This window comes from Pimephales promelas, chromosome 23 (genome assembly GCF_988280905.1).
Source record: "Pimephales promelas chromosome 23, fPimPro1.hap1.1, whole genome shotgun sequence".
NCBI lineage: Eukaryota > Metazoa > Chordata > Actinopteri > Cypriniformes > Leuciscidae > Pimephales > Pimephales promelas.
This window is the reverse complement of record NC_142791.1, coordinates 8,088,151-8,106,620: the sequence shown is the minus strand read 5'-3', so window position 1 is coordinate 8,106,620 and position 18,470 is coordinate 8,088,151. Positions and strand designations below refer to the sequence as shown.

The 18,470-nt window shown below is 38.9% G+C and overlaps 1 protein-coding gene across 4 annotated transcripts in view; it reads right to left on the bottom strand.

The window, feature by feature from the left end:
- cadm2a (cell adhesion molecule 2a) overlaps positions 1 to 15,019 on the bottom strand; it is a 358,651-nt gene extending 343,632 nt beyond the window's left edge. For 2 of the 4 annotated variants that reach the window (XM_039677129.2, XM_089126052.1), the window contains exon 1: positions 14,445 to 15,019. In XM_039677129.2, coding sequence (XP_039533063.1) covers positions 14,445 to 14,505 — 61 coding nt within the window. In that variant the 5' untranslated portion in view covers positions 14,506 to 15,019. The remainder of the gene's footprint in view (positions 1 to 14,444) is intronic. The other 2 variants (XM_039677131.2, XM_039677130.2) reach the window with 1 other exon arrangement.
- Positions 15,020 to 18,470: the final 3,451 nt, after the last annotated feature.

Below are 18,470 nucleotides of genomic sequence, written 5' to 3'. Positions count from 1 at the left end.
TGTAAGTATTATTATCAGAATGGTAGTGAAAGTGGGATTTAATAGGGATACACCGAATATTCAGCCACCGAACATTTTCGGCTGCAAATGGACATTTTCGGTTTTCGGCCGAAAGACTTTTATCACCGAAGCAATATGGCCGAAATGTTGTGATGACGCAAACAAACCGCAACCGGTGAGAAGAAGTTTTTAGTATACCACCACCAATAAATAAATAATCAAAAACACAAGTAAACGCTGAGATTATTACTTGTGACATCATATAAAAATGTATAAGGGAACGTGTGTGTGAATGAACGCTCTTCTTAAATATTTTCTAATTTCACCAAACATATTGCACTAAGTTTCGTGTACATTTGTATTAAACAAAAAGGCTTTTTATGCTATAGTATGCTCATTTTTTTAAATGTAAGCAACTAATTTAGACATGCAAACTGGGTGCTGGTATGATGAGAAGTTCATGCTCGGATTTGTTTTTATGAGAGAACATTCAATTTAAAAACCTTTCTGCAGGCCAGTAGATTATTTAATGTACACATGATTGGGGTCAAATTAAACATTTTAGTTTGAATTTTATTTTATACTGTGCATTGTTGCAATGTGCTAAATAAAAATGTGCATAATGTTTAATTGATTTATTCTTTGAAACTGTTATACTAATTTTTGCGATTGCAATGCCTTGATTTTAGTAAAGTTTGTACACAGTCATAGCTATAAATGCAATGGTATTAATAATTGGCATAATTTATTTCGGTGTTTCAGTTTTCGGCCTTGGTTTCCTCTTTTTTTCGGTTTTCGGTTTGGCGAAGAATTTTCATTTCGGTGCATCCCTAGGATTTAACTAATTAATGAATTAATTAATTAATGAGAGCTATTAATTTAGATGTCTCTGCTCACTTGAATTTGTTCTAGATAATCGTGTAGTGAAAAAATCTCTGAAACAAGTTAACAAGAAGTAACTATAATTTCAAACAAAACACAATCTGTCCCACATGGAAAATGCAACCGCAAGTAAATTTACAAAACATCAAACAGCTGGCACATCATGCCATTTGTTTGTTTAGATCAGCAAACATTTTTGTTTAACATCTTTAAACTTCATTTCTTTTTCTATCATTCCACTACTTCCCTCACCATTCAGTTGAAAACAGTCTGCAGATTCCATCTGGACCTGCAAATCAGCTGCCGTCTGTTTTGAAAACACCCTACGTCTCTCTCTCCTCATGACAAAATCTCAAATGGTCTGCTGCAGTTGCAGGTTTGCAGTCTGCAAGACGCAGAGATGGGAGTCTGATAAATATGCCCTGTCCCTCATAATTCCATTCACTTGCATGTGGAAGAAGCACAATCCCTGACCCTCATTAGAATAAAGTTGAGCTCAGCAGTTTGGCATTGCTGTGGCCGATGGTACAGCCACTGGACCTGGCACTGAGGACACATGGTGAAGAGAATTCCACTCAGCTGATTTCTCACTGGCTTTGTTTCCGGCACTAATGGAAAGGAAGCTGTCGCTTTTTACCGGTGGACACAGATAGCCATAATGTGACCCTTATAATCCATCCATCTGACAGCGGCAAACAATTTCCTCCTCAATCTCTACTAGATTTCTCATAGCGCCTGTTTTTAACTCGCTCTCAGCATCTCAAAGGCTTAGCCTGATCTGAGCATCTGAAAGCGAAAGGGTGAGAGGTTTCACTTTAAAAAGGTAAAGCAATCTGCGATACATGAAAAGCTATTTTTTGCTTGGATTTAGGGTTTGATTAGCAAGCAGAGACTGGATTAATTGAGGGTCCTGTTAATATTGCAAAGCAAAAATTCACCATCCACCTTTAGGTCCTTAAGAAGCCCTGGCTAACAGCATTTTCACATCTATTTCTATTCATTTGTGATCAGTTTTTTTTTTCATACGTCTGTACTACGTTTTTAAATTTTCTTCCCATGCTTAATATGTTGTTAATTAAAAGGTTTGATATTTAAAGCAAAGGAAGAAGGTTATATACCAGTGTAATTTCCTGTGTGGCAAGAGCTTTGAGAAAAGAGAAAAACATCTCTCATTGTAATATAAAAAGTATGTTCCTGTCTTGCATTATTCAAATGCAGCACCGACCTGGCAATCAGTTGTGCTTGATGAACCATCAGAATATATTATGACCGTTGTAAGAAATAAGAGCTTGTCAATCAGATGGCAAGACAGATTTCAAAACATAGCCCTAAAAGTCCAAAATTAGCCACAACAGAACAAGAAATGATTTAATAACTGAATCCCATTTTACTTCTAACAATCTGGATAATCTATCAATCTAATAATAACAACACATTAAACTATTGTAATAATATAATAAACAACCATTTAAGTGGAAACTGAAAATGTTCTGTTACAACGCATTCTCACCCCAAGGCGTCACCTTTGACCATGCTTCAATATTTGACGTTTTAGGCGCCCTTTAGCGTCACTTACATGAAAAAGGAAAGCGTCAGTTAGAGGACGCGGTTAGGTTTAGGTGTGGGGTGGGGGTAGGGTACACGCGATCCTAGGGCGTCATCTAACTGACGCTAAAGGGCGCCTAAAGCGTCAGATATTGAAGCATGTCCAAATGCTTCCCAAGGCGTCAGTTAAGTGACGCCTTGGGGGTGAGAATGGGCTGTCTGTTAATCTGCTTTGGTTTTATATAATATCACTTTGGTGTGCCAGTGGAGTCGTCCTGATTTGCTGGCTTAATACCCCCAAACACAAATCATACATGCAGATTACACAGCCAAACGCCACCCCCTCCATTCCCTCACAATGCGGCCTGGGGTCTGAAAAAGCACTGCCCACACGAAGACGACAACTTTCATTTGTGGGGTGGCTTCACGTCAAGCGTGATCCCTGGGGCTGCTGCTGTGATGAGATGGAAACAAATAAACAAGTGTTCAATCTTTCTCCCGCTGCCACCTTTCTTATACAGCTGAGGAAAGCACTGGAAAAGCATGGCAACTCAATTCCGAGAAAGAAAAGAGACGAACAAGGAGTTTCATTCGTTTCAAACAGCCAGTGAGCCGGGTCTGTCTCTCAGATCCATGCAGAACAGGGGGAGACAATGCAAGACAATTGAACCCAACATTATCAGCTCGGTACAAAAGCCCGCAGCCATCGTCTTCTTTCCCTCTAGCTCTCATCTTCCCCCTCTAATTCCATTTGGAAAATGCAAACCACTGTAAAACCTCTTGCTCGACTTGCAGTAATGTTATTTTGCATGTGCTTATTATCCAAAGCTGCTTCTTTTCTGTAAGCAGTACAAATTTAGGCACAAGAGACTCCTTTTGAGTTTTGGGTGCTCAAAAGAAAGACACATTCAATGGTGAAGAGTGAAGACACTCTGACATATGACATCAGCATCTGAACCACTGGCTAACAATCATCAATTAGCTTGTAGATAATGATAACCTGCCTGCAAGCATGCATAAGGCCTTGAAAAACACTGAAATCCCATAAGAGCTTGTCATTAAACCCAGAAACCCAAACATGTGAAACCATGTGCATGTCCTCAGAGATACCAAAGATGCATTTAGGAGATCCAAAAGGGGTGTCCAGTCATGCTCCTGGGGGCCCAATGACTAGCAGAGTAGAGTTTAGCATTTGCCTGGAAGTTTCTAAGACTGTGTCCAAAATGTCTCTTATACCTTACCTTATATAGAGCACTATTTGAGGGGACAGCAATTTGTTGTGGTTTCCGAAACCATATGGGACATTATCGATTGCGCACTTTCGATTCCATAATTGAATGAGTTCCAGGACTGGACATCCTCAATCAGGGATGTCCAGTCCTGCTCCTGGAGGGACAATGTCTTGCACATTTTAGATCCAAAACTAGTTAAACACACCAGAAACAGCTAATACAGGTCTTCAGGACCTCCACTACAAACTTTCAGGCAAGTGTGTTGAAGCAGTTTGAAGCTAAACTATACAGCACGTCAGGATTGGACACCCCTGACCTCATGAATGTGCAACCGATGTACACACAATGGCTACCCACTGGGCTAGTAAGTCTCCAAGAACTTGAATTATTGCGTCACACCAGAAGATGCCCTCTGCAGGACTTCTGGTGCAGTCAGTGCCCGAATTCACTCATTGATTTGTATACGTTCTTTCAGTGCACTATATTAGCAACAACCAACCCTGAAGACCTTGATTAGCTGGTTCAGAGTATTTAATCAGGATTCTAACTAAACTCTGCAGGATAGTGGCCCTCCAGGAGCAGGATTGGACACCTCTGCTCTATACTAAAGCAATTTATTTTAGTTTAGGTTCAAATGAATTGCTTTGTGTTTAAAACTTACAACTTTTGGGTTACAAACCCAGACTTTTAATCCTCAATCCAGACCAACTGATCTAAATGTCAACCCAACATTTGCAAACGTAAACGTACGTTTCCAGACATCCATCTCGCATAAATTCCTATGTTTCATGTTAAATCCCTCATTATGTGAAGGATTAGTACAAAGACCAGGCCATGCTCCTCATTCTCGGGGCTGAGACCCGACTGGCAGCGTCTCGCAACTCTGAAAGCGATGAGAGCTGAAACTCTTGATTGCTGACTTGTCTGGCATTTGAGTTCAAAGCATCTGCAGGAGATGGCAGGCTGAGCGTGAGCTGGCACGGAAGAGCTGGGCTGGGGCGCGAGGCTGTAATGAAGTACGCTGCCATCTCAGATCAGCCGGCTCCAATCCTCACAGGATCCATCAGCTTGTCTTATCTTTACTCATTAGAGGGAAGAGGCATTAAGAACGGTCGTTGCGTTAAGAACTACTGTGCCCTCTAAAAACAGGCAATTACACAGACGCCCCAGCATCCCGCAGAGGGACGGAGCCCCAGTCAAACGTACCCGAATTACTTGTAAGGAAACTATCCTCTTAAAACATCCTATTTTTGCCAGGTTGCTTCTGCTGAATGATCTAGAAAGGACCACTTTTTTTTTACTAACAGATGGAAAAGACAAAAAAGACACTCAATTCTTGAACTGGGGTAGCAGACCACCATAACAGATGGTGAAAGGTCATCGTAGACCACTGGATTGGCTAAGCTTAGCGTGTGCAGACAGTCAGACAGTGATAGTGGAGTGTGGTTTGGGTGCAAGCGTCTGGCCACATGGCTCTATTTTTAGTGACACAAAAGAGTTAAGCATTATGGTCTATCTTGTGCTGGTTGTAGAGTTATTGGTAGGTTAACACCTAGAGTTGTGTTTTCATACTTAGCACATGGCTACAATTGGGTGTGAAACCACAGCTGTTCTGAATCTAAAACTAAACAATTTTCAATGCAATCTACATTCATTTCTAAACAGGTCCTGATCTGCAAGCATAGAAATGTGCCTCCCGAGATATGTTAGCTGAAGCTATAAAGAAGTTCTATTTACCCTACCAAGTGTAAGGGAAACAGGGTCTTTAAAATCAATGACCTGACAATAATAACCCTAAGACTGATTTTGTTCACCGATGCTTGAACGACAAAGCGAACACTCTTTAAGAATAGAAAGTGTAGACAATCCACACAAATAGCAAGTCTGCCAGACAATTCTCATTCAAAGCTGGTTCCATTTAAAAAATTGCTTTGTGGTTTTGAACTCATAAGAGCCATTTGTATATGAGCTGTATATTGTATTTTTGCAGTATATCAAAACACAGATTTGTGGTTTATCTCATCATTTGGCATATTGAATCTCTTTTTCTCTTCACATATTCCTTCAATGTTAATGGAATTTTAATCATTAAGGTGAAACAGAATTGTTAGATTCCTTCCAATCAAATCAGAAACTAGAAAACTCAACTACTAATAGTCAATGAAATTCTTTCTCCAAAGCACAAAAATGCAATACAATAATAAGAAAGAAAACATAAAGCACTCTATTTAATTACAGTGCAGCAAACATATAGAATATTGCAATCATGGGACACGATGGGATTAGTTGTGTTGTCATTCTGCACTCAATTCTGTAATCTGGGAAGCTCAATTTTAAGTGACTCAATTAGATCAGCCACGAGAGGAACAATGATCTCAAAATTGAATTATGACAAATCTTATCCACTTACAAAATCCTCTTCATGTGGATTTGAGGATATGGACTAGTTCTGTCCTCTTACATTCCATGTGGTTCAACAAACACCCAGTCTGTGACCTCACATAAAAATTTGACGAAAGACAATGAGAGTAATAAGCTAGATTTGCATGACAGAACAGAAGCAGCATTCACGGCAGGGGGGTGAAAAACACTGGTGAGAATGTTGTTATATCTGGATGTATGTTTTCAGTAAAGCTAGCAGGCTGGAGGTACAATGAGATTGTGGGGATTGAGTCTTAATATCAGAATATGTAGCAGCCTATATCTTCAAACTGCACAATTTGAATTCACAGTGAAACAAAATGGTGGAACCCACCAATGCTAAACCGCCACTAAAACCGAGATAGACTAGGTGAGTTTAGAGAGTGCAAACAACAAGGAAGCTCAACTTCATGTTTATCTTTAAACTGTATCAGCAGCACCATGGAAGGTGAAACATGGTAATCTTCATCATACACATGCCGGGAAACAAAGGCTTTATGTCTAATGCACTACGGATAAACGCTGACCTTCTCCGATCAGATGGACAAGGCCAGCTGATATGGAAATAGCACCACACTGTATCAACAGAGAGGACTTTCACATAGCTCATTTTTATATTCAGAATTGTATAAACAACTAACAAGCTCTACATTCAATCTAAATGTTGGCTGAATGTCGTTCTTCTTTTTTGTTTCACATTTTCTACAATACCTCACATAGCATTGCTGTAATACCAGGCATAGCACCTGCAATAAAATGGCTACACTAACAACCTTTACAGGTTAATTAGAAGAATTTATTCAACTGAAAGTGTCTGACATAAAGTAGCTGATGCAACTGCACAACGTATGGTCAATTAAATGCAATACTAAAAATCTGGAAACCAGACGTGTTTACTGCAACATCAAAATCGAACAAATGCAGTCATATGTAAATGCGGGGGAGCTTCGAGATCCAGTTGGCTGCTGAACGGCTGATGGTCTGTTACTGACTGTGAAAAGGAGGAGGAGCATGTGCGTGTGTGTGTGCACACTTTGGCAGGTGCATATTGTCCTGAGCTGCTGATAAATTGATTGTTTACTGTATTTGCAGGTGTTCAATTCTCTCTCACAAGAGGCAGGCAGATGGCATCACACAACCCCAACAGCATACGACAAGAGACGAAAGGGAGGTGGAGTGATGGGCACCGAGAGAAATTGAGAGAGGAATTAAAGGAGGAAGGGTAGATCTACAGTACGCTGCAAAGATTATAGACAAAAAGGTGTCAATTGATTTTAAATATGCCAAGAAAATGGCCAAAACGTAGCTTTAGAGGATGTTAAAATCTCTCTGAGGTAAAATAACTGACCGTTTAAAGGCTCAAGTGACAATGCCCAGCAATTCCCTGACAAATTCGGTTGAAACATTGTGTCAATTACTGATCTCTACAATCCTGCTCTGAAATGCATGTCCTCTCCCACTAAGCCGGTGTTTGTTGCCAAGCACCTTCTATCCTCAAAGCCAGACGGTGTAGTTGTGAAAACCACATCTATTGGAGAGAGTGACAGGCAACAGTGGGCGGAAACGGATCTTTGTAGGTAATCTCTCTCATAGGAAAGCCTGCAGGGGGTTATTTTCAAGCATTTGATTTACTGACCCTCATTCCACCGAATGCCTCCAGCTCACCGTTTGCAGATGTTCAATTTTACTGAAATAACTATTTCTTCTACCTTTGTCAATAAAAGTGATTGATTACCCAATCGCAGAGCGAGCCCGGAGCAAGTGTCGTCTCTCGTGAAAGATTGTGTCTCATGCTAGCAAAATCCGAGATTATTTGGAAGAGAGGGTAGCTAATTTTCCATAAAATCCAACTGATAACAGTAGAGGGCACAATGACAAGAGAGGAGTGAACTATGAGTCAAGGACGTATTGCTGTTCTTTTCCAGATCTGGTGTTCTTTGCTTTCACTTTTGTATTGCGTTTTCACAGGATTTCACATACTTTATGCCATTTATAATTAAAGGGACAGTTCGCAGACTAAATATATTATAATTTTGTAATTGTTTACCATTATTTATTTTACCATTCTTTTGTTTCAAATTAATGATGTTAATTTTTCTACTGAAATACTGCATGTTAAAGAATTTTTCAATGAATTGTGCCTATATTATGCACATCAATAGAGTCCAGAACAACTTTGATCCCCATTGACTTTCATAAAAATCCTCTTAAATTTACAGTAAACAGTTGGTAAACAATGTTTTCTGTATTAAGGGATGGCATATTGGTGCTAGTTTTGTACAAATAAAGATGCACGGATGTATCAGCACGCGTGACGCTCGCAGTGCTTCATCTCCAGAGTCACTTCGAGAGAATTTTACCGTTTTATTTGAGAAAATCTATCGTCATATCATAAACAACACACAGAAACTCGAAGGTGTTCACGGTAACACGTTAAAATAAAGGTTCTTGCAAGTTCTCAACAAAAGTTTTACTTAAAGTAACTGTGATAATATATGTATATAATTATATATATATATATATTTCATTTATACAGTGAAGAATATTCAGTGTTATTTTATATTTGTTTACTTTATTTCTGTACCTGAAAACTACCTAAAAGCACTGTTTATTTCATATGTTTTTTGTTATTTTGTATTCATGCTGTCCTGCTGAATGTTAAATGGATTCACTCCATGTTCATTAGAAATTATTTGATGATGCAGCAATAAACTAGTATAATTTAATGCAAGGTTAAAAAAAAAACTTTGCCGATTTAAAAAATGATCAAAAACACTAGGTTATCTATTTTAATAACAAAAGTTTAAACAAGAGAGAAAATGACAAATATTGTTATCGGAATCGGGCAAAAATTGTTTATTAAAATCGGTATCGGCCCCGAAAAATCCTATTGGTGCATCCCTATTTATAACTTATTACATGGCCAATAACTAACTTACAAATAACAGATTTTTTTTTACAGTGCATTTCTCAAAATATCTTCTTTTGTGCCCCACAGAACATGTACTTATACATGTTTGAAATAAAATGAAAAAGTAAGTAAATAATGAAAGAATTGCAGCTTTTTTTTACTTGTTTGACTATATACTGTATATAGTCATAGGCTATCTTAATCTCGAGATAATTCCTTTGCATCTCTTTGCATAAGCTTCGATTAGATTACCAAAAATACTGTGAGCTTAAGCAAATCACTTAAAAATATCCAATACAACGGCTAATTATTTGGCATTATAGAAAATGATGAATAAAGTCATGCTTTATTTTGTAAAAGACATCTCATCCGAGACTGTTGCAATGATTCAGCACGAGTTTGTGTTTTGAAACCCCTTCAAAAATCACTGCAAAAGGCCATGTTCTTTCCAGCACATTTTAGGATAAAGGGAAGTGTTATGCCAAGCCTGGCTGTACCACAGAACGGTTGACAGTTCCACCCACTTTTTGTTTTAACTTTTTCAAACACCTGGAAGAACAAAAGAGGGCCTTTGATCACGGGAAATCCCTCACGATTACAGCAGGGCTTCAGCGGCTTAGCTCCATACTGAGTCTGGGGGAAACGCTCCAGGCCTAGATGCTTGTATGCAGACTAAGAGCAAGATAGAGAGAGAGAAAGAGGGAGATGAGACAGCAGGATGGAGGAGGAGAAAGACAGAGACATGAAACGGAAAGATGGAGAAACTGAGAGTGAGAGCGCATATATCTTGGGTGCTCTGTTTAGGAGGCTTCCAGCAACTCAACCAGAGGACAAATACAAAGAAGAGGAGGATATTCACTTCTAATCCTGTTCTCCATCCTGGCTCAATCAGCCAGCCAAACAAACACCCACATACGCAACACAGTGAGAAAGAGGGACACGCTCAGCCTCTAAAGAAACGAGAGAAAGAGACTTGAACTGCAATGATACCACACGCACATGACAGAATGGGCCATAGGAGGAGCTCCGTAGTGCAAAAAAAGAGGCTTGTGCAATCTGTGTTGATCCCCTGCTAAATTAATGCCAAACAAATACTTATTCTAGTCAGCAGAAATGGCAGCTTACGCCCGACTCCATTTCTCACCTGTCTGAGCACATTTGCCTGTGCTGCCGCTCACCTGCACAGATGCTTTTCACGCTCCACGACTGACAAAGACAACACACCAGGAATGAAAAAGGGTCATTAACCTCAACTTTCAACATAAACACGACTGCATATATACACACAAATACGTGCCAGCCCTCTCTTAAATGAGTGCTTTCTCACGCTACTTCAATAAAAGTGCCAGCTCTGGGAAGGCCAATGCCCAGCTTGGAGTCACTCTGTTGGGATAAGCTGGCTGAGAGGCAGGGGGCCAGAGACTTGCCTCAATGCACAATAGCCCACTCAATGAGGTATGAAAGAAGCATTTTGTCTCGTAAAAAATGTTTTTCACCCTTAAAATTGATCTTTTTTGTTTTCCCTAACCGCCTGTGTTGGCTTTCGAAATTTGTGTATGCTTTGCATGAGAAGTTTCGGAGCACAGGATTGTCAAAGCCAAGAAAGACAGAAAGAGGATGAAAGATTGTCTACACAAGCAGTCCATGAAGAGGGAATGTACCCACAAAAGAGAAACAAGTATAAAGAAGTCTATCCTCTATGAAGCAGGACCACATAGTCCTCCCACTCAGTTCTGGTGTCTCTGAGGAGGGAGCCAAGCTTTGCTATTACTCACAGCAGACGTCCACACAACAGCACTTCAAATGGGCTATAGTACTCACACACAGGGAGGAGCTGCACGGTTTGCCACATGCTTTGCATAACTGCCATGCTCCTCCAAACCCCCAGCTGCCGGCAGCATGCAGAGATCCCTATGAACGGATGTGCCAGGGATGTGCACTTGTGCTTCAAACATTCAACCTTAGTGAGGAAGACTGGCATGGCTTTAAGAGTAATCGATGGCCATCACATAAAAGGCAGCTGGGATTTCATGCCCACTGCAGATGGCCACTGAGAACAGTGGAAAATGCAGTCAAGAAATGAGTAGTTGACCAATAATACTTTGTTTGGGTTTCATGTGTAACATTTTGTGTAAGGGAAAATGTATTTTAGGTTTAAGTTGTGTTCGTTTTTCACTATTTTTTTTAAAATCAGACACTTTTCGCAAGTTCAAATAGCCAGTACGATAAAGCTGCGACATTTAGTTTCTCAATATGACATAATGGGGATAGAAGTATGGTAAAAGTGGGTTAAAATACATTTATATTCAGTTTAATCAGGGATCTTTGACCAATAAACTTCCACAATTTCAATCATTTCCATTTTTGAAAAAAAAAAAGAAATTGCATGAAAGGTATTTTCAATTTCATAGAGATTCATGGGCAATAAAATAGTTACAGTAAGCATACCATAACTATAAATTACTATATGAACATTATATGAAATGTTATATTATGCTGGATTTTAATTTTGCATAAGTTGATTTTAGAAAATGGTGATTTGCAATTTACACAGCTTTTCAGGTAGCTTGAATATTCTACTATTTGTCTTTTAACTTTGTATAGCCTTATATTGTATACTGTATATTGTGATATCACTTTTGCATTAGCAGAATTTTCACACAGTACTGTCTGCCTTTAACTGTAGCAATCTCTCTATTAAAAAACTAATTTCTCCTTGAGGAGACAAATAAAGATACTCTGACTCTCATGAAGTCTGATTTTTTTATCTTCAAAGATAGATACTTAAGATACCTTTTCATTGTATTTAAAGTACTTTAAATACAATGGAAAAAATAGTACCCTAAAGAAAATGAAATATAGAAATGTATGTCAAATCACAATTATCTGATATTTCCAGGCTGTCAATTATAGCGTGGGAACCCATACTATAGTATACAATTAACTCATCCTACAGGAAACACCTAATCAACCATCCATTTATCTGAATCAACATTTCACATACATGATTAACGCTTCAATTTTCAAACAAATTCAGCAAGTCAAAGTGGTTTGTGGGAAAATCAGAAAATGATATGTTGTGACTGTGAGACAATCAATCAATGTACCACTGAAATCAAAATGATCAGACCTATTGATCACCAATTGCTGAACAGACAGGGCTACCAGAACCCTCTGACCTCCGTCGTTTAAAAATCAGCATGCTGCCGCACTTTATTAAGCCTATTAACACGCTCGCACATGGTAAGCAGATGCAGCCAGACTCTCAGAGGTGTGTTAAAGAACCGAAAGAGGCACTTGCAGCCAGTAGGGCTGTTGACTGGGTGAGAGACACAGGCTCTGTGATTTACAGGCAGAGAGGGAGAAGGCTGGGGGAAATCAATACATTGCTTCAGTCTCACGCTTGCTGCCGACTCATTAGAAGTGAAGCCTTGAGGAATGTGCTTAATTATCTCTGATTATTAATGGCCCACCCCTCAGACTGATTATCAACACACAGCATAGGGTATTTTGTCAAAAGACGGGGCAGAGGAGGGAAGCCACACACATGTATACAGAAGGGCGAATGGAAATACTGGCTTTTTTTCTCTGTCACTCTTGCATTCATCATGCATTCGCAAACTGCCAGATCTGCAAGTCAGACTGTTTGAGATGTAAACACCTCTGGCTGGAAGAGTCATGTTTCACTGATATCAAGACCAAGCCAATACACAAGTTTTGACATTATGAGCTTGTGATGGATCTAACACATGGGGAAGCATCTCTAGAGGTCAAGGAGTCTTTGTTTTTTCAGAGCACTTGCTTGAATTGAATTGACGTATTTTATTTCATGAGATTTTGCAGAGTCAACTGCGCTATCGTTCTACAAACAAAAATACTATTTAATAAACCAACAATATAAGATTACTGTAAATTCTAACACTGCAAATATTACAAAAGCTATCAGTTGGGGTGAATTCAGGGTGATTTGGAGAATTTTGCCCTTGATGTTAATTGAAAAAACGGTCCCAATCATCCTGAAATCACCATTTGGCTATTATTGAAATTTATGAGCGATGCTGCGTCGAAACCATAGCTCACCACTTTGTAAAAAAAAAAAAAAAAAAAAAAAAAAAAGGGGGGGGGGGGGGGATGTTAAGAGTCACAGTGAGGTTGACGTGAACACAAATGGTTGTTACCTACATCAACTTCAAGACAATATCTGAGGTTATTCATGGATTAAATGATCTTCATAGAAACCGGGCGGTGGCTGCTGCTCACTATATTGGCGGGACGGCGTAACCTACTCTCAAAACAAATACTCCCATATGAGCAGTCACACACTGAACCCATCATGCTGAGTCATAAACTAACCTATAAGCCCTCAATTAAAAGCATATACTACCTTCCAGTGCGCCTAAAAGCAATAGGCACGTTCAATTGACGTATTCATCAAGTATTCCTGTCACACGGTCACCCCGCGCGAATACGTCTCTCGACCTTGCCCTACTGATCCTGTTTACAGTGTCGCGCGTGAATGATGAAGAGCCCACCAGCCGAAACTACAAGACTTGAGGTAAACAACCCAGAAATGCAGATGTGTCTTTATGATCTTCTGATGTGGCGTAATGTCAATTTTACAGTTTGAAAATATGAGTGAATAAAGCATTACACTAACAGATGTAAACTGACAGGTGTAGCCTAGCCCACTTGCTCCGCAACTCTTTCTCTGAGAGAAAAAAAAGCTGATGCTACTACGACCCCAAGATGCGGATTGCCGCAAATACCATTCATCCATTTTTTTTGTCGCAAAAAACACACCAAAACCTGATTATGGGTGCTAAAAAAATCACTTAATCCATTAGCTTCACGCTTCGTGCGAAATTCTAACCAGAACAAAACATAGCTAATAAACGACCACGTTTCAGGGGTGAGAAAGCCTCATAACACATCCATAAAACAGTGTAGGCTACCTCAAAATGCACCACAAACTACAGCCTGTAATACAAAATATAAAAATGCACCAGATGTTATAACATGCCACTAAGAGACACGTCGCATTTCCAAGCAATAGGCTACAAATGTGCCTGAATACGCATATAAGCACACACATATAGTTTTAAAATACAATAAACACCATGCGTTTATTTAAAGTTTGGCAATAACACACTTTGACTTGTAATCCATAAAGCGGGGGTCTAGCTCAGCAGTGTGTGCAGGCTTATCCGTGATAAGATTCTGTATCAGTGCTGGCCAAACGTGCACCGTTCAGTTCCACCAGAACAATGACTAACGGGAAACTGTTCCCGCATTCACTCGGAGCGCTTTGGAAATATTATGGAAATACAAATCATCGTCATCATTATCATTCCAGAGCATAATGCCCTTCCTACATGGTGCGTAGGCTAATGATGATGATCCCCCCCAAATTGCAATGCACTGCATAGGCTGCTTAAAGTTTGAAGCGCTCTTACCTTTAAGGATGATCCCGCAGATGCTGTACAGGGTAAACAGCACATGCTGCTTCACCATCATATTGCCTTCCTTCTGTAACAGCTGCCCGAAACACACTTTCTTCGCTCTTTCGCTTCTCCGCGCGCTGATTGTGATGCTTATCCAGGTGCAGGCTGCTGCAATCAATACAACAGGCTCCTTCAATAACTTCTCCTCGGTTGAAGTCCAACTGCGCTTTCCGCACACCGTTCACTTGACGCTCGGACTGAGCTCGGGAAGTGCGAAGCGCTCCAACACAGTAGAAAAGTACAGCTCGCGCATCTCTCGCCTCCTGCGAGCGCGATCACAGAGTCCCGCCTCCGCAGATTGACAGATGAGGACGGGGAGCCAATAGCGCGCGCCTCGAATTATTCTCCGCTCAAACTGGTTCTTGACTCCTCACTCCTTGTGGTTAAATGAACGGGGAAATGTAACGCTAGAGCGTGCAATGGCACGGATTATCTTTCCCGTTTTAACGTATCGCGTAATTAAACGATCCTGAGATAGGTGGACTGATGATGATTTAGGCACATTTTCATGTGGATTTTGTATTACAAATAGGCTACACACACAGTCCTGAATGGACGGCTACCGTGGGATGACAGGATCTAGAAGCGCACCTCTCACCGAGATCAAATTTTGACTGTGCTCACTGCTGATACAAACCACTAGGTGGATAATATTGCATTTTGTGTATTATCAGTCCAGCAAAGATGATTGCCTACCGATTTCAATGAATAACATAATCATATTTGATATGAAGTCTGCTTAGTTCTTGTCATCTTTTTAATAAGTCCTATAATATAAATACAGAAACACAATTACTAAGAAGGCTACGCTAACCCTTACTGCATCACCTTAGGGGCAAGTTGCCAATGGTCAATAGATCCTGCCATTAGCCATTATATCAATATTTAAACAGTACACACAATTGTAAAAGATCTATCATACAAACATATTTGCCATTAATATGCCAAAAATGGTATTAATAAATTTATGTAAAATGTATAGCTATGCACATTTAAAACATGTGACAACATCCCACAACCTAAAACTGAACTGAGAGCACAGTTCAAGTTTTTAGTTACAATCACAGGCATTAGGTATAGTTCTAGATGTTTGACTGGGAAAAAAAATGCTAGAGAAAACATTTGTGCAATTGGAAATTGAACATTTGGCTCAAAACCTTACTGTGATGGCCTAAACCAACCTGTGGCCACACATTGATAAGGGTAAATTAACGGATACACAGTCATTCGCGATACATACATTTATTTGCATAGGCCTACTGATAATTAATTTCTTTCTCTTTATCATTCAGTTATATTTGAGTTTAGTTAAGTAAAGGATTTAAGGTTCAGGTATAATAAAATCACCACACAGATTTTGTTTGACAAATTTGCAAAAGCTTTATTTAGGCAATAGTTACATGTTAGTACTTCGTTTGTTGGTTTGGAGTGCACACTTATTGGCTTGCGTTGTACTATGTCTGTTTCCTTACCCTTGTTTCTATTTGAGTTTAAATTACCGTGGCATGGAGGTTGGATAAATGGCGTTTGCGGCAGGTGTGCGGCTTTCCGTCATCGTGGCCTTAACTGGCAAAAGGTTGAAGCGCGTGCAGCAGGAAATATTTATAGTCGGAGCACTCCGCTGGCCGATACCAACTAGATGTTATGTCATAGGGGGGGTGAAGAAAATGAAAATTATATATTTTTTTAAATTGGTTACAATTTATTTCTATTTAACATTTTGTTGGTTTTCATTCTTATATTGTTCGTTTGTTATTCTATTTACTTTGAATAGTTAACTTTTAAATAATTGATTTGTAAATTGTTGATTGTATGCATTCCCCTGTCTTGTTTAAGTGAGCTCACCGTCGGTGATAAATACCTGTTTATTGTCTCATGTCATTTAGGAGGAATTTTCGCTGTGTTCAGATATTGTGTTAAAGTTTGTTTTGTTTACTTTAGTTTATTTAAGTCTAGCTAGATTATTTGTTAGAACAAGTTGATTTTGTTTGTACCCTTTATTTGGGACCTTTTTTGGGGTAAAATAAAACCCATTTTTTGTTGGAAATCCTGTGTCCTTGTGCCTTACTACCTGGCTGTATCGGACACTTACTAAGATATGGCCTGTGTGACACAACTATCCCCAACTTCCACACACACACACACACACACACAGTATTTGTAGGTCTTGTCGAGACATGCTCCCTTGAGTGGAAATTGAATGTCAGATCTTAATATTTTGAAATATATTTTATATCACACAGTGGCAGCAGTTTTATCTCATCCATTGAGCTGAGGAGAACTTAAAAGAGGCAAATGATGATTTAGCCAACCATTCATATAAAAGAGAGATTGTTAAAATGAAGTGGGATTTCATTTTAAAAAGTTTTCAATGTTTCTGGTGTGATAACTCAGAAAAGTCACCTTTTGCTTCAGAAAATCCAATTTAATTTCATTTGAAATATACGATTCCTCTTCCTGCAGGCAAAGATAAGTAGTTTGATTTCTAAAAAGTTACACACTCCGCAATTCACCATAAAATTTCTTATCATGTCTCTTCTCGATTTTACTACTTAGCTGACACATCTTCCCAAGGTCAATCTGGACAGCTCACAAGTTAATTCTGCTCTCTGACCGTCATCTTAAAATAAAATCCAAACTCCAAAGTACTATGTCCATTTAGTGCAAACTGAATCAGAAGTCATAATTGTCCTATGATTGTGTTATCTGTGCCAACACAATTATCAAAGAACTTTAACATGATTATTACATCAATCTATAGGCCTGTATACAATTTTATAATACTTTAAACTAGAAACTTAATCTCATTTTAAAGTATAACACATCTCATTATGCCTGTGGTTATGTGAAGCTTACCATTCTTTTCCCAATATTTATTTTTAAATGACCCATTAGAAGATAAAGCCACAGTCCAATCTAACCACACTCAATTTCTCTCTCATTCACTTTATTTTTTCCTGTCTCTTTATTGCACTTCCGCCTGGTAGATAAAGATCCTATGGACTTACTTGGTAGCGTTGTAAGACGATCTCCTCCAAACATGGTTTCCTCCCTCCAAAACAGTAGATGTCACAGTGATTAAGAGTGGTTCATCTCTTAATGGTCAGCAGAATTGTTTCAATGGCACATCCCTTGTACAATACAATCAAGAAGCATGGTCTGTCACGAACTAACATTAAATCAAAAACCTCATCCAGAATCAAATGGCAGGCAGGTTTCATTAGGGAGATGTGGCAAAACAAAGGATTGGATTGTGTAAATAAGATTATGAATTATTTACAATGTGTTACAAAGCTAAAAACCTATTATTTTATGTAGAATAGAGTATTATGAGAAATATATCGACTGATCTTATTCAGTTCAATCTTAGATTCATAATCACAAAATCAGTTTGAATGTCTGTCTTTGTCCTTTTAACAGGTAAGGGTATTGTCCATGACAACTATGGTATACAATGCATTTGTTTACAACCTTGTTTCAGTCCCTCTCAATATAAAAGTCTTTGTTACTGACTCACTCATAAAGACAGTCTTTGTTGCCATCTAATGGTCTAATAATGTAACTTTAACTGATGTCAAAATCACAATCACTAAGCTGGTCAATATGACATTTTATTTATATAAAATAATATTTTATTTTTGTACAATAGGAAATAAACGCAATCAAACAATTCAGTCAAAATGACAAAAGCAGCACTCTTATAGTACAGGATTTCATTTCAGTTATGAAACTTACTTTGCCCTCATCCAAATCGATTTGCTCTGGAACAAGTAATAGTTTAAAAAGATTGACCATTTGGTACGGGCAAAATGGACTATACCTAATGTTTCAACATGATCTAAATGCAGTAAGCGCCAACTGTAAATTGCAGACGGATTGGCTGAGGATCAGCGGGTACATGAGTGCTGAACGGCTGCTGACTGTCTGGAGCTCATATCTCCGGAAACGTTTAAACAAATTTTCAAATAGGTGCTATAT